At 37.7% G+C, this 24007-nt stretch overlaps 1 protein-coding gene across 1 annotated transcript in view; it reads left to right on the forward strand.

The window, feature by feature from the left end:
* Positions 1 to 1546: 1546 nt before the first annotated feature.
* GBE1 (1,4-alpha-glucan branching enzyme 1) overlaps positions 1547 to 24007 on the forward strand; it is a 262520-nt gene continuing 240059 nt past the window's right edge. Inside the window, exons 1-2 of the mRNA XM_055314062.1 lie at positions 1547 to 1877; positions 1926 to 2154. Coding sequence (XP_055170037.1) covers positions 2021 to 2154 — 134 coding nt within the window. The 5' untranslated portion in view covers positions 1547 to 1877; positions 1926 to 2020. The remainder of the gene's footprint in view (positions 1878 to 1925; positions 2155 to 24007) is intronic.

Consider the following 24007-nt stretch of genomic DNA (forward strand, 5'->3'; position numbering starts at 1 on the left):
AGAGAAAAGTGGTGGAAAGATAGTTGGCGACTAGATTATACAAGCATTGTTAGGGAATGGTAAGAAGTTTAACTCTGGGTGAACCAGTACGTCATCTAAGTTGTATGATTTATTCCTTGTGGAGATCCTAACTGTTCACACTGTGCCCCTACCCCGCAACAGCAGCATCGCCTCTGAGCTTGTTTAAATTGCAGAATCTGAGGTACCACCCAGAACTAAATTGGACGAAGCACTTCTAATGACATCATCAGGTGATTCATATGCACATTAGTTTGAGAAAACACCTGACAAAGGGTTAGAGATGAGAATGTGAAAAGGAAACCAGTTAGGTATGTTAGTCCAAATGAGAGACTACTTGCGTGAGTGACAGCACACATAAGACTGATTTAGGATGTATCTTGGAGATAGTTGGTTTAGGTCTACTAGCCAGCTATAGCGGGAGATCACAGTTGGCACATAGTGAATCTGGATTTGTGAGAAAAGTTGAGGACTGGAGATACAGACTTGTGGTTTTATTGGGTATCCTGTTTCTGAGTGTCAACGTTGTTTTACAGTGTTTTATATTTTACTGACGTTTGCATGTTGTTATGTACATGGAAAATAGACTCGTCTTCCTGAAAGTTGTTCAAGTCCTCCACTCTTTCACTTGAGGTCCTCTGTTGCTAGGTATTTCTCATCAAGTCCTTTATAAACCCTTTCCCAAAAAGTGTTTTCAAGGTCTTAAAATTCAAGGCCAACTTTAATCAATACTCTTTCTTTTCCACAGCCCCTAGGATTCTCCATACCCAAGTCTTAAAGGGGAAAGAGACTTGAGTCCAGTTCCTAGGTTCGAAGCAACTTGGAGACTCCTGGGTGGGTGGGTGGGTGGGTGGGTCCAATTCTCTCCACGTGCATACGATTCTGTATTTTCCAAAAAAAGAACTGTTGAGCTAGCAGCAGTGAATGGGAGTCAAAGAACTAACTAAGTAAGTTCCAATCGGGGACGTTTGCAGAGGGTCCTCTCTTCCTAAGCCAAGAGGAAGAGAGATTTCCCGCGGGAGCACCGCATTAGGAAGTGGTGCAGTTGAAGCCCCACTTGATGTTTAAGGGTCGTCCCTATACCGTCTGTCTACCAAGGATACTTCAGTTTAATCGTTGAAAAACGTTTCTTACAATCATAAACAAAGGCAAAAAGGTGTTTTGCTTTTTACCCCCTTTCGTTTCTCTTTGAGGTTTGGGAAATGGTGGTCAGGGTTCTCGCCACGGTTTCAGTTCTCTGCGCTGGCAACACAGGATCGTGCCGGAACATCGCAGTTTCCGCGGGACCCCTCCAGCCTCCTAACTTTTTCGGCCAACCCATGCGACGGGAAAAGCCCGCAGGACTTCTGGTTGGGGAACGGTGGGGACATGTTCCAGGGCGTCACTACCCCGCAGCCGCCTGCCTGCTCCCTCAGTGAAAGGGTCTGCTCCGTCTGCAACAGCGCCCTATAGGCCTCCGAACTGCGGGAAGGTCCCGGCCAGAAAACCGCACACCCACCTGAGCACGGCGCCACGAGCGGGCGGGGTCTGGAGGAGAAGGGCTGAGGGGGAGCAGGGCCGAGCCCCGCCCGCGGCCGGAGGAACGGGCCGCTCTCCCGGCCCCCAGGGCCCCGCCGCCTGAGTGGGCGGAGGGCCGGCGCCTCGCCCCCACCCCGCCTCGGGACGCGCGTCCGGGAATCGCCCCGGGTCCCGCTCCGCCCCGCCGCGGAGGAGGCGGGGGAGAAGGCGGCCGACGGCCGTTCTCTCCGGCTATAAAGGGCCCAGGGCCGCCGAAGCTCGCCTCAGCGTCCTCCGGCTCCGCCTTCGCCGCCTTCGCCGCCTTCGCCGCCTTCGCCGCCTTCCCTCCAGCGAGCGCTCAGGCTCCCGCTCAGGCTCGCGCTCAGGCTCCCGCTCAGGCTCGCGCTCAGGCTCCCGCTCAGGCTCGCGCTCAGGCTCCCGCTCAGGCTCCCGCTCAGGCTCCGATCGACCCGCTCGGGCTCGGCTACTCGGGCTGCAGCAGAAGATGGCGGCTTCGGCGGCTCGCGCCGACTGCTCCGAGGAGGCGCTGGCGGCAGCCCTGGCGGACGTGCCGGAGCTAGCCCGACTTCTGGAGACCGACCCGTACCTGAAACCCTTCGCCCCGGACTTCCAGCGCAGGTACGGCCCGACGCCACCTCGGGGTTCTCCTCCCCATCCCCCCTTTCTTCACCAAGGGAAAGGCTGGCTGCGTTTCCAGGCGCGGGCCCCGCCCCTCGCCGGCCCCGCCCCTCGCCGGCCCCGCCCCTCGCCGGCCCCGCCCCTCGCCGGCCCCGCCCCTCGCCGGCCCCGCCCGGGTCCACCTCCGGACCTTGCAGGGTAGCAGCGGCTTGAGGTTGGCGCCGGGTCGGCTCCGTGAGCTGCGTTCAGGGGCTGCGGGAGTGCGGGTGTGATGGCTCTGGCCCCCGGACTAGACGTGGCAGCTCTGAATAAACTTTCCTCCTCCCCCGCCCTTGCTTTCGAATCGGCGGTGTTGCGCTGTGGCTCCCCGCGCGGGCCTCCTGGGGCGGGGGGCGGGGGGATGCTCTTGAGCGCTGCCTGTGCTTAGCGCCCGGCGTGTGTAATCGCGCCTTTACGACTTCCATGTATTTCATTGCAAATACTGTGATTTTTACATCCAACCGGATCCTTTCGGGCAGTTTTTGTTCTTCCCTTGTTAATAGTTCCCCTCCTGGGGAGCAGTAAGTGTATCTTGGCCGCTTTATTTCCCACCTCCGTGGGCCAGCATTGATGAGTCAACATTTGTCAGCAACGTTTGTCTGCGTTTGGCCTTGCCCTCCCGAAGAGGGAGGAAGGCCAGGAAAGCCAGACTTCTAGAGGTCGACTTAGGTGCTTTTAGCTTTATTTTGTCTCCTGTCGTGCTGCAATAAATTGGCTTAGGACAATTAAGTCGCTAGGATAATTTTAGTCGTGTGCTCAACTTCCAAAAGTATAGTTTTTAAGATTACAATAGTTGTTATATTAGTTATAGTAGTTAGATTTGCGAGATAAGCACATTATGACTTAATGGTTTCTGCCCTTTTAGCCAAGTGACTCCAGCACAAAAACGTCCGTGGTAACAGAACATGCGTGATCAAATTTTCAAGTAATAGAAAATGGCTAGTGAAGTATTGGCCAGATGCAGTATTGGGGGTAATGAAACAGGATTCATTTGGAATTTGGAAAAAAAAAAATCTTAAGTTCATGTCTTGGCATTGTCCCTTACTACCTGCATTTAATCCATCAACTGTTTAGATCTTATTTATTTGAGAGAGAGGGAGAGAGAGAGCATGAGCAGGGGAGGGGTATGGGGAGAGGGAAAGCAGACTCCCGCTCAGCAGGGAACTGGATGCTGGGCTCAATCTCAGGACCCTGGAATCAGGGACCAGGCTGAATGCAGATGCTTGACCCACTGAACCCCCCGGGTGCTCCCCCCCCCCCCCCCCGCCACCATTTACTAAGGATTCCCTATGAACAAAAAAGGAACACAAAGTTCAATGTAACATCTCATTGCAGAGTTTGTATATCCTGTTGAAAGGGCCCTTCTCAGAGTAGTCTGCTTGAGCTGTTGCTGGGCTCATCAGGTTGGGCCCTTCTACAGCTTTGTGAGATTGCTCTCAGTATTTACACTTTATGCTTTCAAAGTGCATAGTCTTCATAGTTCAAAACTGGATTTGATTTACAAATAGTCAAAAATTTTAGAGCGAAAGATGGTGGACAAACTTTAATGTGCTTATTTATGATGATACTAATTTATTTCTATGCTTTGTAAATGATACTTAAGACATTTCTAAAAGAAGACTTGTGAAATATTTTGTTTACATTTCCCCACCCCATTAAAAAAAAAAAAAAGAGGTTACAGCTGGACAACCTTTGGTCAGTGTTTCTTTCATGTAATTCACTTCAGCTCCACTGGGATTGAAGCAGTTAGGATCCTCTTTCATGTCAAAACTAGTGAGAGGGACAAAGGCCAGAATAAAGATGGGGCAATCCAGTGTTCTTGCTGAAAAGGCTGGTCCAGTGGGCTCTTGTGCCTCATTCTGACCTGGATTCTACTTCTGGCCTTGGTTCTGAGAAGTTGCCATTTTCCAGCACACATGTTGCGTTTAGGCATATCAAATAGTAACTTGGCATTTGGCAGCGGCAACTTTTACTGTTAACATTTAAAGAATAAAAAATTCTTCCCTCATAAAGTGTGGTCCTGGTTACTTTTTATATTTTCTGTTTATTTCTAATAAACCACTGAGGTGTTGTGTCTTCAGCCTAACACAAATATACAACCAGTCATTCAGGGGCAGAGTAGAGCTAACTAAGGAGTAAAAAAAAAAAAAAAAAAAAAAAAAAAATAGAGCACAAACAACGGTATTTAAGAATGATGATGAGGGAGACAGTTTCTTGTCATTGATGGACTGTCTCATTCTTTCCCAACCAAGGTATCTTTGTTAGAAACTCTGTTAAGTACATTTGTTTACCTTTTCTGTAACTGTAAGACTGTTGACTCAAGTGTGAGGACTAATGAATCACTCTGAGAAATAAAAATTAGTACATAAGGGCATTGTGATAGCCCTTATGTCTCTCATTGATTACCTTCTAAGATGGGATTTTCCTTTTGGCTGTCCTTTTATCATCTGTTATTTATACTGCAATTAGCTGCTGTGATCATAATTTCAAAATCTCAGTGTTTTAAAACAGTAACATTTAATTGTCCCTGTATTACATGTCATCGTGAGTTAGGCTCTTCTCATGGCCATCACTCAAGGATTTAGGATGATGAAGGCTTCAGTTTGAAATATGCTTCTATAATGTTAGCTGTAGGGAACACAGAACATGTTAAACTATACACTGTTTCTTACAGCTTTTGTTTAGGAGTGAGTCACTTCTGCTGACGCATTACATTGGCCAGTGAAAGTCAAATGTGACTTCTGAGCCATGGGTGTGAAGACATGGGTGTGAATTGACATTTGTGAATGGCTTGAAGAGCAGCACAGTTGCAATAACACTTGTCTCTACCCCCTGTTTAAAGTTTACATAGTATTTTTAGATTTTGATTTAATCCTGATAACAAAACCATGAGGTAGGAAGGGTTTTTATTTTTCATGACTTACAGATGAAGAATCTGAGATTTGGTCAAATGCTTAAGTTCACATGGTTAGTAGTACTGCGGCTGGGGTTGATCTTTCTTTCTAGAACTATTTTCAACAAGTTTACAAACAACGACTTCTTGGTAATTTAATGAATACCTCTTTCCTCTTTATCTCTTGCATTGGACATTTTGTGCCAGTTTGTGGATCCCTGGAGCCATGAAAATCTTTTGCTTTTCTTCTATTATCTCTAATGGTTTTTCCTCTATTTCTTTCTGACCGTTTAACTTGAGAGATTCTCAGGGCTCTTCCCTATGTCCTTTTTTGTATTTCTACTTTGTATACTTTCCCTGGGCATTCTCCCCTATCCTATGGATTCCATCTATATACTGAGGCTGCCCATGTCTTATCTTCAACCCCAAATCTCCTTGTCTTGGTCATATTTATAAATAGCTTCATTTTCTGATGTCCTAGTGGTACAAAATTCAACACGTATAAACCAAACTTAAGGTTTTTCATCCCAAACCTGTTTGTCCCTTTATACCCTATCTCTGTGTGTGGTATCCTTATTTACCAACTACTCAAGCCTAAAAACTTAACACTTATCCCTAATTCTCACCTCTTCTTTCTTCTTATCTCCAAGTCTAGTCAATTATAGCTCCTGTTTTTCAACTACATGCCATTTTATATTTCTACTGCTTTCATCCTACTCAAGTTTCTAGCATCTCTAGCCTGGTTTGCACAGTCTCATAGTTGCTCTCTCTTTTCAAATTTTCTCAATAATTCCCCATGGTTTTTAAGGTATTACAGACTATTTCTCATGATGTGCAAGAGTCTGTATTATCTGGTCTCTGTCTACCTTTATAGCCTCATCTTTGGACCTTCCTTCTCACTCTGTACCATCTAACCAGAGGGAGCCTATGGGTCTGGAGAGGTAGCTGAGATGTCTGAGAGCCATTTTATAAGGGGCACTAAATATCACTAGAATAAATTGGAAACATATCCATTTTACACATGCACTTTTAAAATATTGAAAGTTTTCATTTCTTAGTTTGTGTGGGCTCACAAGAAGTTAGGGGTCTAGAAAAATCACTGAAAAAAGGCAAAAGATTAAGCATTGGATACATTTTTGATCTTTATCAGAAGTGACTCCTTTAGCTTAGTGGAAATGAATGAACAAGTGAATCCTTTTATATACTTTTTACTATAATATATATATAGTTTTACTATAATATATATAATATAATTTTCCTCTACCCCATTAAATAGATTTAAAAAATATTTATTTATTCATGAGAGACACACAGAGAGAGAGAGAGAGCCAGAGGGAGAAGCAGGCTCCTGGAGGGGAGCCTGATGCGGGACTTGATCCTGGGGCTCCAGGACTATGCCCTGAGCTGAAGGTGGATGCTCAACTGCTGAGCCACTCAGTCGTCCTTAAATAGTTCTTTAACAAATGTTGAAGGAATGTCAATTGAAAGTGTGCCAGAATATTCTGTGTTGGAGGCCACATGTTTTGGTCTAGATAATGGTTCTAGCTGTGCTTTTGTACATGCTGTTTGTTCTGTTTTATGCATACTTTGCTTATCTTACATGTCCCTATACATGCTTCTGGAAACAGCTTAGAGACATAGACCTTCTTGATTTCTCCCCATCCTATACCTTCCTCCAGGCTGGATGAGGAGCCTGACTTCTTAAGTATCACTTTGAACACCCCCATCCTATGGATGTTCATCCACTGTAATGTAATTATCTTTTTGCCCTTTTGTATCCCCTACTAGATTGTTTGCTCCCACGGGTGGGCACTTTTTCTGTATTGTTTGTTTAGTATACCTGGTTTATAGGGAACAGTATAGTATTTGAATGAATGTGTTCCGAGTCTATTTATTTTTCTCTTTTTTGATAGCAATGAGTCTCAGGTCAACTTACCTTAAGCTAAAAATGTTGGGAATGCTTGGATGAACAGAAAAGAAGCAGTAGTTACCAGGGGATGATGTTTGACAATCTAGGGAAATATATGTCTGAGTAAAGAGTTGAAGATAACTAGAGAAAATCAAGAAAACCATTATTAATTAGATACTTTCACAGAGCCTAAAGGTTTAATCACTGAAGGGTATTCAGTTTTAGAGAGCCTGATGTCAGATTGTGTGCCCAAGAATGGGAGGAGAGGTTTCTGTGACCCCAGGTACACTACATGTTACAATTATAGTGAACATCTCTATTTTGTTAGAGATGAAAATAGCTTTTGCATTGGTAGCTAATCAGAGTGGGAAAGTACTTTGGATTTGGTGTATCAGCAGCCACACCAAAAATTGATTCTCACAGCATAGAAGTTTTATATCAAAGCCGCATGGTGCACTTTTTTCTCAGTACCTGGCCAAGTTGTTGGCTCTGAGGAAAGTCAAATGTCAGTGATTCTAGAAGGCAGGGGAAAATCTGAAGATTACAAGATGTATCTTGCCCAGTCTTCTGTACTAGTAGATTTATTTGCCCTTTGCAGCTGAGATCTGTAGCAATTCCAGTTACTCCTGAATTTTCTACAGTGGTGGGCAAGAGGCTCTGACCTCTTTTCATTTTCAAAGTGCCTTAAAATGACTTGATGGAGCATTTTGGTTTAGTTTAGGCTCTGGTGCCTGCTGTACCACCTCCTGAGAAATGACTCTTTATGTGATAACTTCTTAGAGGATTCAGTTCACCTCCCACCAAGCTGGCCCTAGTTAGTCAGCGAGATGTTAATATAGTCCCTGTGAAATGTGCTATAGTTTTAGACTGATAAGAATATCATGCTGCTGTTATTTGAAAGCATGGATTAAACTTCAATTATACATTTATAGATATTAAAGGAAAACATGAAAGTGTTTTCATTGGAGAGAATTGCTGCTACCAGTTCATTCTGAAGTAAGTTTATTTTTTACTGAAGAGTACATTCTCCTCTTATGATGTCTACCCATCAGTAGATGCTTACCACTGTTTTGAACCCAGGGTTCTTTTGTGCTTAACATCCCAAAGCAGCAGATTCTGTTTTGTGTTTAGAGTAACAGGAACTAAGTACATTAATAAAAGGTAAAACCACATTAAACATACGTTATTATACAGTCTGCAATCATTAATTTATTATATAATTATGTTGCATCTTATTTGATGTTATTTAAGTTATATTGACTAATTTGTAAAACTTGTGTTTTTGATGTTTAAGTAATTAGAATAATTTAGGTTCTAGATTTAGTTTCCTAACATGTAAAATGGGAAAATGTATAAAAATATTGCTGTGTGTGTGTTGCAAAGTATAAGAGTGAGATGAAGCTTGAATTTGAGCTCTCATGTGTGCTAGTAGCTTTGAATCTGAGAGCAAATTCACCAAACTCTGTGAGCTTCAGTTTCTTCTTCTGGAAAGAATTGGGTGGGACCTATCTTCTAGGAGTGTCTTGGGGACTAGGGATATATTAAAGATCCTCAGTGAATAAATAATAGTTATTTGATGATGATAATAATATAAGCAACATAGCCTTCCATCATAAATATTCACTAAGATATTATTTTCAAAAGATTTTATTACTGTTAGCTTCTTTAATGCTATATCATAAAATCAAGCATCAGATAAATAACATGACCAGGAATTCTCCACAACTCTTCATTTTGTTGGATGGTGTCTTTACTTTTAGGAGTTCTTTCTCTTTCCTAGTAGAGCATTGTGTGAATGAGGTGAGGAGGTGGTAATATATTTTTTTTTTTTGGAAGTAGTAATTTTAATTATAGCCTAGTATACAAGGAAAAGAATATGTTTAAACTTTGATCCTTTAATTTGAGGAGGAAATGATAAGGCAATTGCCTGTTTACTATAAGCTGAAGGCAAGATGAGTCCTGGATATAATGAGCACAAAACTCCCTTTAGAGAGAGAGGTAAATGCTAGCCTGCAGAAGCTTACAATCACTCTTCTTTTGATCTTCCTTTTCTGTCTTTTCTCGTCTTTGATCTGACTGCTAACTGTTCATATTTTTGGGCATCAAACAGCTACTGGGATTTTCTTTCTCCTGAACTCTGGATGGTTGGAGGAATGGTTATATCAGGTTTATTGATAAACAGGAATAACTTTGAAAATAAGAGAAAATATATAACAGCAGCTTAAAAGTTTGAAAATGAAAGAATTGTCCAGTGGAATCGGAACATATAATCTATTAGTAAGAATAAAACTTAAATCCTATATTTTTCCTTGTCTTTTCTCTCTCTTCACTTGATGAGTTCAGCTATTTTTGATATGTTTATTTTGGAATGAGATAAAAAACAGAAAAATGGAATATTCATGTATGTTTTAGTTGATCTGTTGAACTGAAATTACAATGAGTCACAGTCTATGGGTATGTACTCTAGGTCTGTAATCTAAAATATGAGAATCAGAAACCAAGTCTATAGGTACACTTCTTGTATAGGTAACCTTGAAGTTTTCCAAATATTTAGCAAGTGAGAATTAAATATTTCTTTTACCAGTGAAATCATATGTTACTCAATATCGTATCTAATTTATTTTCATTTTCATAAATTGTAAACAACAGCCACAGGTTATATTTAATTATGAATAACTGTATTATACAGGTACGTTCTCTGTTGCAGAAGCATAATAAAATCAGTTATTTATGTAGGTCTCTATAACAGAAAACCCTATGTACCCTCAATAAACAGAAAATCCCGATTTCCTGTAAACTCCATCTAGGTCTTTCACTTTAAAAATTATTGACCGGAACTGTCTCATGGTCATTCTTAGCTGAAAGTGAGCCTCAGTAGTCAAGGCTTTTAGTTATTCACATCTTTCTGAGAAAAGTCCTTTGGCCTTACCTAATCAGAGCATCCCAGAACTCTTTCCTTTTCTCCATAAAGGACACTACTTCTGCCTAAGATGAAAAGTCCTGGGGAGAATATATGTTGTAGTTCTCTAATCTCACATCTGTATACAAAACCTTCTGACCAGAACCCAGGTGTTTTCATTTATCTCAGGAGAAGTCTAGAGCCACATCCCTCAATATTATCAGTCCCTGAGTCATGGCTTTCATTTCTCTAAAACTTATCAGTATTTTTTTCTGGATTATTTTCTTAGGGGAATATAGAGACTTTTGACTGCTCTGGTCCAAAATGAGCTGATTGGGTCTCCTCAGCTACCTGGCTCCAAGACTTGGGCACATCACTATCTTTTCCTTTTAATTTCACAGATATTTTACTCTTTAAAAATATGAGAATATTTTGGGAGGAAATGAATTTGTCAATTACTAGCACTTTTTCATGTATTCTTGGGTTCATTAAAAATGATCTGATTTATCTTCAAGTTATATTGTATTTGTGAGGTTAGAAAGAAGAACTAAAAGATGTCAGTTAATTTATGCTCAATCTTTAAACACAGATTGTGTTTCGTTATGTAATGACCTGTATGTTTATGGGGCTTTAACAATATACCTTCATATGTTTTTCTTTTGAAAGCTTCAGATGTGTGACTGTCATTCTTACAACTACCTAGCACAGACTTTTTATATAAATATAGGATTTTATCATTATAGGCAAGTTTAGTGTTTTGTTTGTGATAATAGGATGAAAGCAATTTGTGGAAGAGTACAACAATTCTTCTTTGATGTCAGAGTAGAAGATCATTGCTGTGTCTAGTGTCGTATTAGTTTTCTTTCCTAAGGGGCACCTGGGTGGCACAGTCATTTAAGCATCCAACTCTTGGTTTCAGCTCAGGTCATGATATCAGGGTCCTGGAATCAAGCCCCACATTGGGCTCCATGCTCAGTGTGGAGTCTGTGTAAGACTCACTCTCTCCCTTTCCTTCTGCCCTTCCTGTTCGTGCTGGTTCTCTCTCTCTCTCGAAGAAATAAAATCTTTATTTTTTAAAAGATTTTATTTATTTATTCATGAGAGACACGGAGAGAGAGGCAGAGACACAGGCAGAGGAAGAAGCAGGCTCCCTGCGGGTATCCTGTTGTGGGACTGGGTCCTGGAACTCCAGGATCACGCCCTGAGCCGAAGGCAGATGCTTAACTGCTGAGCTGCCTGGCGTCCCAATAAATAAAATCTTAAAAAAAAAAAAAAAAAAAGTTTTCTCTCCTAAGAGATTATGATCTTACTACCCATGATTATTGTGTACCATTATTTAGATCATGAGTAATTATGTCTAACTTACTATTGCTTTTTAATTGCCTTATAGTCTTCTCTCCAGAGGGTTAGTTATTATTCCAGGATTTGGAACTTCACGAATGAGTTCATGTTTGTCAATTCCATGTTTTTTCCAGCTCTCATCTTTCTGCATTAAAAATCTCTGAGACTTTTGTTATTTGTATATTTTTGTTGTTGTTGTTATTTACACATGGGAGTCTTCAATCCTCTTGACCGTTTCAGTTGGCAGTGTTATGCTGGTTGTTTAAAATTGTGCTTGCTAGCGATAAGAATGTAATGAAACTAACAGGTCTTTTTTTGCTTCACTTCCCCAAGGTGCCCTTTATTGAAAACTATATGCTATTCATGCAGTATTAGGTAAACCTCTACTCATAAATACAATGGAGAAGCAGGAAGTACATAGAAGCAAGTGTATTAAAATAACTGAAGTTTTGTTGTAGCAGGTCCAGAGTACCTTTAGTGCTAGAAGACATTAAAAACAAACAAAAAACAATAAGCCAAAAGAAAAGAAAAAAAGAAAGGTTAGAGGACATTTAAAAATAGAGTGAATTTTGAGAACTGCAAATTGTGTTAGGCTGGATTTAAAAAATAAATATTTTGAAATAATTATAGACTAATAGGAAGTTGCCAAATAGTCCAAAGAAGGCTCCTGTACCCTTTCTCAAGCTTGCCCCCATGGCAGTATTCTTGCATAACTATATTGCAGTCTCAAAACCAAGACGTGAACATTGATACAATCTGCAGACCTCTTTCAGATTTCATGAGTTTTTTTTTATATGCACTTATTTGTGTGTATCTACTTCTTTGCAATTTAATCACAAGTATATATTAATGTAACCACCACCATGATGATGATGATATGGAACTATTACATCTGCAGTTGGAAAGGAACTCCCTCATTCTTTTTTACTCACACTACCCTCTTACCCCATCTCTAACCTTTGGCAACCAGTGGTTTGTTTTCCATCTCTGTAACATTTCTTTCCCTTTTTTATAATGATATGAAAATTAAATCCTACAGTATGTAATCCTTGGTCATTGACTTTTTTCACTTAGCATAATGCTCTTGAGATCTATCCAAGTTGCATAGATCACTAGTTTGTTCCTTTTTGTCACTGAATAGTATTTTACTGTGTGTATATGTATCACAGCTTAACTGTTTACCTATTGAAGGACATATGGATTATTTCTAGTTTGTGGCTATTAAAATATTTCAATAAATTTGAAATATTAATATTTACATATGGGTTTTACTTTTCTGGGAGAAATGCCTTTGAGTGTGATTGTTGGTTCAGATGGCAAGAATATGTTAGTGTTATAAGAAATTGCCAAACTATTCCATAATGTCTGTGCCATTCTGCATTCCAACCAGATAATATGTGCAAGATCTAGTTCGTCTGCATCCTTGTTAACATTTGGTTTTAGTCACATTTTTTAATAGTAAAAGTTCTGTTAGTTGTATAGGGATAGATCATTATGGTTTTAATTAGCATTTTTCTAAGAGCTAATTATGTTGAAAATCTTTTTAAATGTTACTTGCTAATTATAGGTCCTGTTTGGTTTTCTCATGCTGTTTGTCCATTTTCTAATTGGGTTGATTATTATTATTTTTTTTTACCTTTGAGTTTGAGACTTTTAAAAAAATGTATTCTAGATATAAGTTCTTTGTCAGATATTCGTTTTGTAACTATTTATCTTTGCATCTTCTAAAGAGGGTCTTTTAACAGAAATGTTTTTAATTTTCATAAAGTCCAATTTATTGATTTTTATTGTTGTTGCTGTCTGGGTTGTGCTTTTGCTCTCATGTATAAGAGCTCTTTGCCTAGCTCTAGAATCTGAAGATTTCCTCTAACGTTTCTCCTAGAAGTTTTATTGGTTTATATTTTACATGCAAATATATGACCCATCTCGAGTAAATTTTTATGTAAGGCTTGAGGTTTGGGTTGAGGTTTATTTTATTGCCTATGGTTATTTGATTCTTTTTGAAGATCATAAACTGACAGACTTGTATTAGAAAGTCACTTGGCCCAAAAATAAATTAGTATTTAGCTAGGTATCACTGAAATATATGAATGATGACAGTTGTTATCTTGTGTTAGAGTTTTTTCAATATTTAATTTTCATATTTTTTCTTATACCATAACATTACTTGATATATATTATAAACGTATGTAGATTGAATTTTAATTTGACTTTTTAAGGTTTTTCTTCATATCTTAGAACCACTTGTCAGTATTACATATTGTTCAGCTCTATATTGTAAAAATGTTGCTTTAAAAAACAAGTTTCAAAGAAAAAGAACAAATTTCATTCATTTTGTGTTTACTTGGCTTAAATAAGAAGCAAATCTTCAAAAAATTTTTGCTATACTTTTACTTGTAGGAATGAATGTGTTAAATCTTAGCTAAGGTAATGTTAATATTCCTTAAGATGAGGTGCTTTTTATCTAACTGAAATTAGCCTTTGGTTTACTTCAATCTTAATATTTACTTTGATGTTTGTCAGATTCATTGTGCTATTAATATAATAGAAATCAGAGCATGTCAACTTCCAGACAGAAATTGCTTAGATGTTGAGAGATGAAAGTTCTTAGCACATTTATTTGGCAAAATTTGTAGAATTTATGAGTATTGATAGCTAAAAATTTACCCATTTTTAAGCAGAAAAGTAAGTGGAACTTTTGAGGATTGTTCATTCTACATTCAGTACTCACTGTGATGAATATTAGGCGCTGAGCATCTAAGAGATGTCTGCCAATTCTACTGATAATAAGTTATCACAATAATAATAATAATAATAATAATTATGATTTATGTATGCATCATTTTATGTGCACTGGGTCTGAGATCTGCATTTTGAAGGAGCTCTCAGGTGGTGCTGATGCTGCTGTTTCACAGATATTATGATTAGCAAGGCACAGCATGACCCCAATCTCAATTTAAAACTGTTAGTAATGGACCAAATTTTATTCTATAAATATTTAAGCTATATGCTCTAATTTTTTGAAAATGAATAGTCTATATATACCCATGTAGCTAACCAGATTGTTTAATTTTTTAATGGTCAAAATGATTTTTCTACTTACTATTGGTAAAGGGAATTTTAGTTTATCACTATCAAAGTTACTTTTTCTTAACACCTGCATTGTGAGTTTCAATTTGCATATAGGTCTTTAGGATAAGGTACAGAAGGTGACTACATAGAGAAAATTATTCCCCACACTGGTGTTCCAGGATATATGTGTGCATCTGGGTCATAGGCTTCTTTAATTAATTTGCTTATTTAACCTGTTTTCAATATCTTTATTGTCTTAGGCATTTCTCTATGTTATAGTAAGGCAATTTTGAGTAAAGTAGGCTTCCTCCCTGTTGGGAGCTTGGACTGGGGAGATGAATGAATAAATGCAGTTATAGTAGATATTTGTGTGTAAAATTCAGTATAAGACAGATGAAAGCATACCCTATTCTGTTAAGGAAGGAGAGTATGTACCACGTAGAAGTTCATTTGAGTTGCCTGAAATTCTTAAAACCATTTCTCTATAAAAGAGGGACTGAGTCTTGACAAGTGTGGACAACGTCTGAGACTTTTTTGGAAGGAGTCAAAGTATATGATAGTTAAAACAATCTTCATTAAAACTATAATGAAGTTATCATATGACCTCTATACAGTTTTTGTTGCTTTTAAGTGAAAGTGGCAAAAATTGTTCAGTTGCAAAATATGCTTGTGTAAGAATTGCATGAAAGAACTGAAGCCTTTAAAATAGTTCATAAATCATATTTGATAACCTATCAGCATATTTCTTTAACAGATAAACCCATTTTGGAAGGGATTGTGGACTCTTTTTAGAGGCACTGAAGCAATTCCTAAGTAAGTTAAGGGCACCCATTCCTGAATTAGGGAGATATTTTGATGATTGTCACCCAGTCAGAAAGGTCTCAGAAATGCACATGAATGCTAGGGCCTCCTCCTGCCCCCACCCTAAGTGTCTCATCTAGATCAGCACTACTGAAAGGAAATATAATATCAGCCACATATGTAATTTCAAATTGTCTAGTAACCTCATGGAAAAAGATAAAAAGAAATGTATAAAATGAATTCTTATAATATGTATTGTTTAACTCCATGTATTCAAAATATTAGGAGGAAGAGTTTTTCTAGAAAGAGGTGGTATGACTGATGAAGACAATGAAAGGGAAGACTAAGGAGGGAGAGAGGTTCAGTCAGCTCTGTGTTCTTGATAACAGAGGAAAGTATTCCCATAGTGATTCTGATTTTGCCTAAGAGAGGGAGTTAGCAATTATTGACTGGTGACTTTTGTTTTTTTAAATACTGAATACTTGAAGAGAAATATAAATGGATGATGTTGTAAATGTTAACATGGAGATATGCCACGTACTTAATTAACTGGGCCCAACTAGGCAGCCATGTCTTCCCCAAGTGATTTGACACGGCATGTCCACAGTGCCCTTTTCATTTGGGTGATTCTTAGTTATGTCATATTTTCATATGCTAAATGCATTTACTCTGTCCCATAAGGCAAAAACAAACATGAAATGAAACTAAACAGCCAAAGTAAATCTGCTTTTTCTTGATAAAGTGAAATTAGGTAGCACCTCTGTGCTGTAATGGCCCTAGACCTTTCAGGATGTGCCAGCCTTACTTTGACTCAGCCTATGACAGCTGTTCCTAACTTTGTTGTCCTAAGAATCTAGCTTATTTGCACTGACTCATTATGACTTGCATTATTCCTGAGTTGGTCTCTGCTTGGAAGAGAGAAGGGTTGGAAGGATTGTTCCTTGACCACCTTCAAACTATTGACAGACTTGTGGATGGGTGTGTGTGTGAATGAACACGAGTGTTTTATATTTTATGACTTGCTTTATGACTTGCTTTTCTTATTTCCTCTATATGCTAGTTTCTTCAGTGTTTATACTGTTTATTTCTTTTGCTCCTGCTTACTTTGCATACTTAATAGTTACCCTTGTAATAATAAAAAATTACTGTTTATAAAAGTATTTGTGGTCATGAAGAAGTGCTAATCAAATTCTTCCAATGGAATGCTGTTTTCCTTCTCTCTTCAGTATTATGTTCTCCACCTTATGGCTGCTCCGTACATGCTGACTCACTGTGCATCTCTGAGATGCTGAAAGTGTGTCTTGAGTTTAAGAAGAGAAGAATATATTTAGGGAACACATTATGCCTTTTAGGTGTTTTCCAGAGAGCTTAGAATTAGAGGCTTTTATTCAGGGGGTGCTTTGCAAGTAGATATTGATGGGGGGTCTGGTCCCACTTGTTCTATAATATTAGAAATACAGAAATATTTATTACCATAGTTGTTGGAAGGTCCCTGGAAATGCTTGAAAGTAATTCTTCTATCATGTAGTGGCCTGTGGTGGGCAAAACCTCTCTCTCATACAGCTTAACCTTTCTCATGTCTAATACTACTTGTGAAGAAGATTGTAATTTGTGCATTGTGCTTTTATCAGGTTGCTGTTCCCAATGCAGTTAGTGTAATTTTTCATTTCCTAACCGTCCTCAGGCAATTCTATTTAACATGCTTTCTATTTCAGAACATTCTCCTATTTAAAAAACTTCTTTTGCCTCAGGCCCAACATGCTTTTCCAGCCAGGCCAGTAGTAATTTCTATCCTTGCTGGCTTCATTCACCTTCACTGTTAAAATTTTATAAAGATTTCCTAGGAACGTCTTTATTATTATTATTATTTTTTATGGCATAGCAAATGCTAGGATGTGTAAGCCTTCTATTTGCTGATATTATTTTGGTTTACCAAAATATCATTTCGTTTTTATTACTAAGGGGAAGACGTATGTAGTTTTTATTTTCTGTTTCAAATCAATGTTATTTAGATTGTAAACCAGACTTTGTTTTCGTAATGAATTAGAATTTTAACTTGTCACGTGAACTGTTAAAGTCATCTACAAAATGTTCTTGAATAACAGTATTAACACTAGCACATGAAGCTGTTTCACTAACTTTAAAAAAGGGGTTATTCAAGTTCACTTAATAGGTAGCACATTCCTTTTTAAGGTGGTCTCTTAAAAGTGAGTGAAATAGATTATCTGGATTGCCATCCCAAATGATCACAATTCAGGCTTGATTTTGGCTTGAGATAAAGCAGCATTATAAATTGAGGTTCTTGAGGGTGATTTTGGGTGTGAATTCAGTAATAATTATATCCCCTATAGGCACTGATTTAGGTTTTTAATGGGGTAAGTCTGATAAACAGGCGTTCAAAAGAAAACCTCTGGCTATGCTGTAAATACGTATTATATATTTGTGTATACATACATATTATGTGTGTGTGTGTGTGTGTGTGTGTGCATAAATGGCTTTTATATCGTGTCTCATCTGAGTCAGAATAAATGTTTTCCTATTCAGTGTGATAATATCTGTGTAAAAATGGGGCAGAAAATGGGGATTTTCTTCTTTGGGGATAGTCATCATAGTGTTAAAAAAGAGAAAGGAAGAGTACTTCTTTTTTTGGGTTATAGTTTGCATTTTAAATTTCATTGCTGTTCCTCTCAACTTCCATCTGTGTTGACATTTGGGAATTTTGTCGTTGCTCTTTCTCAAGTAGAGTGGAAAAACTTAAAACAGAATTTACACTTTAAAATACAATGGAGGCTCTATCACATCGTGATTCACTCCGGGTCTGAGTATTTTTTCTTTGGCCAACCTCCCCCCATCAAAACAAACGAACAAACAAACAACAACAATAAAAACTGTTGAACGAAATATTTCTCAAGCTTATAACACTACTCATTATTATATATTATTAACAACAATTTTCATAAATGGAAAGTTAAGGATGAAAACACAATGATAAATATTAAAATTTTAGGCACTTAATATTTTACATCTAAGAGATGTGTTCATATGGATGTACCATGAACTGATTGCTATTTATTAATGACATGGTGGGATGCCTGGGTAGCTCAGTGGTTGAGTGTCTGCCTTTGGCTCAGGGTGTGATCCCGGATTCAGGGTCAAGTCCCACATCAGGCTCCTTGTATGGAGCCTGCTCTCCTCCCTCTGCCTGTGTCTCTGCCTCTCTTTCTGTGTCTCTCGTGAATAAATAAATAAATCTTTAAAAAAAAATTAATGACATTGTGTTTTTATTTTATTTTACTTTATTTTTTAATTAAAGTTCACTTGTAACCTTGGAATTGATAAAAATGTGGATAAGCTGCAAATAGCCACAAATAGATTGGGTGCTGTATGATTTTTTTCCTTTAAACTTTCTAAATCCCAGAGCATTGGCATTCATTCATTCTTCCCCACACCTTGCACATGCGTGTGTGTGTGTGTGTGTGTGTGTGTGTGTGTGTGTGTGTGTGAAGGAAAGAGAGACTCTCCTGGCTGAATAATTAGTGGCCTACACCTCTGTTTAATTACTGACAGGTTTGGGTGATGGATTCCTGTTTTAGTCAATTTGAACTGCTATAACAACACCAAAATGGCTTGAACAACAAAAATGTATTTCTCACTGTGGTGAACCCTGAGAAGTCTGAGATAAAGGCATTGGCAGAAGGAGTGTCTGGTAAGGGCACTCTTCCTGGTTTGCTGATTTCTGTCTTCTACTCATTTCTTCACTTGACAGGAGAGAGAGAAAAGCAGTGAGTTCTCTCCAACCTGTTTTCGTAAGGCCACTCCTGTTCATGAGGGCTCCGTTGTCATGACCTAATCTCCTCCCAAACACCCTACCTTGTACTACCATCACATTGGGGTTAGGGTTTCAACAAATGAATTTCAGGGGCACGCAAGCATACAGTTCATAACAATTCCCCAAGGCTTTCTAGCTCTTAATGTCTGTGATCGATATTGTGGATAAAATTAGTTTTTAGATTTTAAACAGTGTGTACGTTTATGCATGCATGTGTATTTTCCGACACTTTTAGGCAATACAGCAGCAGGTCATTGTCATTGTCATGAGGCTAGTGATAATTTAATAATCACTTTTAATAATGAAGGCTACATGATTGAAATTAGGGAGTGGTAGGTTTTGGAGGCCATTCATTTTAAGTACTGTGAAAGGCAAAAAAAGAATAGTGCAGGTCCCCCAAAATTTGTTACCGTCAAATTGGAAAGACTGGGACCATTAAATGTTCCAGGGTTCGTGGGAAGCGAGGCAGAGGTCTGGTTATAGGTGGACATAATTCATTCATCGGGTAGCTTGGGAAGGAATAGTTAAGCTGTTTATTTCCTTAAGTTGAAAAAATTATAATGAAATTCTTTTGGAGAAAAATAAGAACAATGCAAATGAGGTTTATGTAAGATCTGAGAAGGAACAGATATTTTAAGAGCATTTACTGCATTTTAGATTTTCTAACAAAAAGTAACAATAAATATAGTGCTAACTCTGTACTAAACAGATACAAGTGGTTGTTATACCAACAATTAAGCATTCATTTTAATGTTTTTGAACAAGATCCTTAAGGTACTTCTTTTCACCTTCCTCCTTGCCGAGTCCTTAGAAATCTGTAGGCGCATTTAACTTACAAAGAAGGAAAGGATGCAAATAATTTATACTAGATTTCTTTGTGTCTTATTTTGATGTTTCTGCATAGTGCAGTGTGGTAGGATTGGGATATGTTTTTGAATGTATTAAATAGGGAAGTATTTGCCTTTTTGGTGGATGTATAGATGAAAGGTGGAGACCCTACTACATAATTTCTCAATGATCAATAAAAGCTAATTACTAATTTCAGAGACATTCATTAGATATTAGACATATTTTTGTGGTTAATTGAACCTTTTATTCTGTTTCCTTTCCTCCTGTTTGCTTTCCTTTGGTTCCATTTCTTTTCTGTGACCTTTAGTTGATTTTTTGGCTGATCAGCCAATTAGAGGTAAAGTGATAATAGCTGTTAATAACTTAATATATCATTATATATTACATACATTTAAATGATGGTGTTTGCAGGCTAATTCAAGATCAGCCATTTGAGAATTGTTGAACTTTCAGCCAGGGAGCATTTTTTGTTTTTAAACTGGTGTTCACTTTTGTGTAATGCTGACCCTTTTGAAAAGCCAAAACAATACAAAAAGCCCAAAACAAAACAATCATGAACTGCACTATTGCTATTACATGTTGGAGACTACGTAAGTTCTGATTACTTTTTCCTAGTAAGCATACTAGACTGAATGGTAAGGAAGGGAAATTGCTCGCACTAACAAACCAAAGGCCACAAGATAAGGCCTGGAATTGAAAATGGGGAGTATGAGATAGCTAGAGCCATAATGAGATTTTGCTTTCTCTCCCTAACTATGCAGATAGCTAAGAATGGTGCCTCCGGATAACCTGTGGTGGGTTTTGTTAGATTGAAAATACAGTAGGCTTGTGCAGGGGCTGGCAAGTTTGCATTTGGACAAGTTCGCAGGTGATGCTGTTGGACCACACTTTGAGTGGCAAGGTCAAGGAGTGCATAAAGTTGTTGATTGTATTGACTGTCCATTCTGCACCCCTCCCCCCAAATTATTACTTATTCTTTTCTTCTTTTAGTTAACCAAAACATATTTACCTATGTTTCAATGAAATCATAGTCTTTGAATTTATTATAAGAATCTAAAGTTTTCTCTTTTCCCTTTTTTCTTGTAGTGCTAGGAATGCATACAAATACATTGCTGCAAAATTCTTATAGATCTTTGGGTTAAAGTTGATTTTATGCCTTTATCGCTATTCTATAATTAAGGAGCCAGTGCTGTTGCCACTTGGAGTAGCCCATCTAAGAGGGTAGAATTTCTCTCTATAAGGGTTGAAACTTACTCTAGTAATCTTTACATTGTGCTAAAATATCTCATATTAAAACCAACAGAGATGTTCTAGTGATCATTCCTGTAGAAATTGCATTACTTCAGATCATATTCCTGATGTCTTTCAGAGAGTTTTTTGCATGTGGAACAGACTTAACAGGTCAGGATTTCATCACAAATGAATCATAATTCAGATTTTTAATTAGAAAATCATCCACTTTTCCACCTGACTTTTTTAAAAAAATTATCCAGTATCCAATATATGCCAACAAATCTAGAGAAGGAAATGTTTGTATTATAATCTGTTGGAGGAAATTAATGCAAGAAAATATATGTTAGCAAACTTCTCTGTAGAAGTGGTCATCTAGTGGGAGTTTGTGTTCTAAAAGGGGAAGCTATGTATATAAGATTAAGCACATGGACTTTGGGATGAGATTGGGTATGAATTTTGGCTCTACCTTGGGACTTTTTTTTGTTTCACTGAACCACAATTTTTTCACATGTGAAAATGAGGCAAACACACACACACACACACACACACACACACACAAAAAAAAAAAAAAAAAAAACTTATGTGCCAGACTTGCTCCAGGAATTAATTTTAGTGGGAAGATGTATTAAAGGCATGCAGCATGTTGCCTGGTAGATACTAAACACTGAAATAAGTAGTAATCATTGCTAATATTACTTGATATTATATTTTCTTGGAGCTAAGAAAAAATTCAAGTGTGAGACAAAAATGGAAAAAGGTTAAATAAAAGCACTGTAATATATAATGTTTAATTTTTATTTTTAATTATTTATAATGGGCTGTAGTAAGGTATTCTTGAAAATTAGGCAAAAACCATGACTAATTTGTATAAGGTTCGATATGTGTTTATGTTTTAAAATAAAAATAAAGCTAGCAGAGATATTTTCTAAAGGAGTAGATTTATGAGTCAGTTCTTAGAGGATGATGAGCCAGGGTAAAATTGGCCTAAGCCATTTGGGAAACCTAATGGAAAGGATTCGAGTCAATAATGAGAACACTCTCAATAAAATCAAGTCACCTAGAGAACCAGGGTGATCACATTATTGTGTTGCCTAAGTTGATGAATAGATTAAACTATTTTTCTGTGAGGAAAAGTTAGCTTCTTAGATCCAAACTCTCCTGAAATATGCATTAATTCACTCAATGTTTACTAGGTAGTATGTTAGGTTCTAGAACATGTGTTTTTTTTTTTTTTCTTAGCAATTATTGCCTACTTGGAAGTACTAAGAGTAATCCAGTGATAAATGCCAGTATACAAAAACTTTTCTGATAACCAAGATGTAAATGAAACCAAGATATAAGTAAATTCCTAGTTCTGGAAGAAATGTATGCAGGTGTTTTTGCTGAGCTTCATGCAATATATATTTTTTTAAATACATAAACTGTCTGATTGGTAAGTTGACAATATAATCATCCCCAATCCCTAAAAGGTAGGGGTTTCTCTCTAGATTTCTTTCCTTAAATGATTGCATCTACTACCATAGCTTTAAATCAGTGTTTTCCAACCCATGGAGAAAGATTGGTCTTTTATATAAATTTTTTTATTTAAAAAAATTTCTAATCTAATAAAGACTAATACTTTTATAAAATTCAACAAAAGTTATTAGAAAAAATAAATATAAAATGAAAGCCCTTTTTAAAAAATTACAATTACAATATATGAATTACTTTGTGCATTTGCTATAACAGTTTCTAGATGCTTATTCTCAAGTTCTGCACTTATGTCATCATGGACCAGTGATACATAGTTGGTGTCTCAGCACTGGTCCCTGGATCACACATTTGAGTAGTATTGCTTTAATGTATATATTGATTTACTTTCAAATTTATATCTATACCCAGATATCTTTTCTCTGATCTTTAGATGCACACTTGGTGATGACCATCTCTTTTAAGTAAATTGTACTATTCAGTAGAAATCTACCTACCATTATTGATTCTTTTCTTTCCTCTCTGCTCCTCCCCCAACCAGCTCATTTCTGTCCTATTGAATCTCACCATTGTTTCTAATCTCTAGTGTTAACACTCAAGTTCACCCCACCATCATTGTCTGAGCCAATTTGGAACTTGCCTTCATGTTTCTTGTTCACCTCCCACCCTTATGTCTACAAGAATGATTTATCTTGGAAATAGTAAATCTTTTTATAAACTTCTAATGTCTTTATATTTTAATTATAATCTCCTTGGCTGAGTGGTATGTAACAATTACATTTTCAAAGGGTTAGGAGGAAATTGCAGCATTCTAGGCAAGTGATTATGATAGTGTAGATTGGGGTGGTATTTGTGTAAGTGGAAAAAAAATACTGATTTAAAAGATTTCCAGGTATTAAAATCAATATAAATAAACCAGAGGTATGGAGACCATTTTTGCTTCTATAGAGAAAAGAATACAGTTCTTTTCAAGATCTATGTATGCCTCTTTGTTCCTTCAGGCCCATAATGGAGTCCGATCCTAGCCTTTCACAGGGAAGATTGGCATTTTAGGTAGCAAGCTTATTTATATTAGCAGCAACCTGGAAATAGTGTACTGGGTTGAATTCTAAGAAATGTAAACCAAGGAGGAAGGAACATACTGATATGTGTATACTTAATTTAGATTGAGCCAAATTTATCTATATGAGTATTCTTTTTTTTTTTTTTAATTTTATTTTATTTATTCATGAGAGACACAGAGAGGCAGAGACATAGGGAAAAGGAGAAGCAGGCTCCTTGCAGGGAGCATGATGTAGGACTGGATCCCAGGACTGCGGGATCACAACCTGAGCCAAAGGCAGATGCTCAACCACTGAGTCACCCAGGTGCCCCTCTATATGAATATTCTTAAGAATCCGGATTTAATGTAGATTTAATTTAATGACTCCAGCAGTTTTCTTGATTATTTGACTGGAACTTGAGCTCAACAACAGCTAACATTTAATGAGGTTGAGATGCCTGGCCGTTCCTAGGCTG

The sequence above is a fragment of the Nyctereutes procyonoides genome, unplaced genomic scaffold, assembly GCF_905146905.1.
Source record: "Nyctereutes procyonoides isolate TBG_1078 unplaced genomic scaffold, NYPRO_anot_genome, whole genome shotgun sequence".
NCBI lineage: Eukaryota > Metazoa > Chordata > Mammalia > Carnivora > Canidae > Nyctereutes > Nyctereutes procyonoides.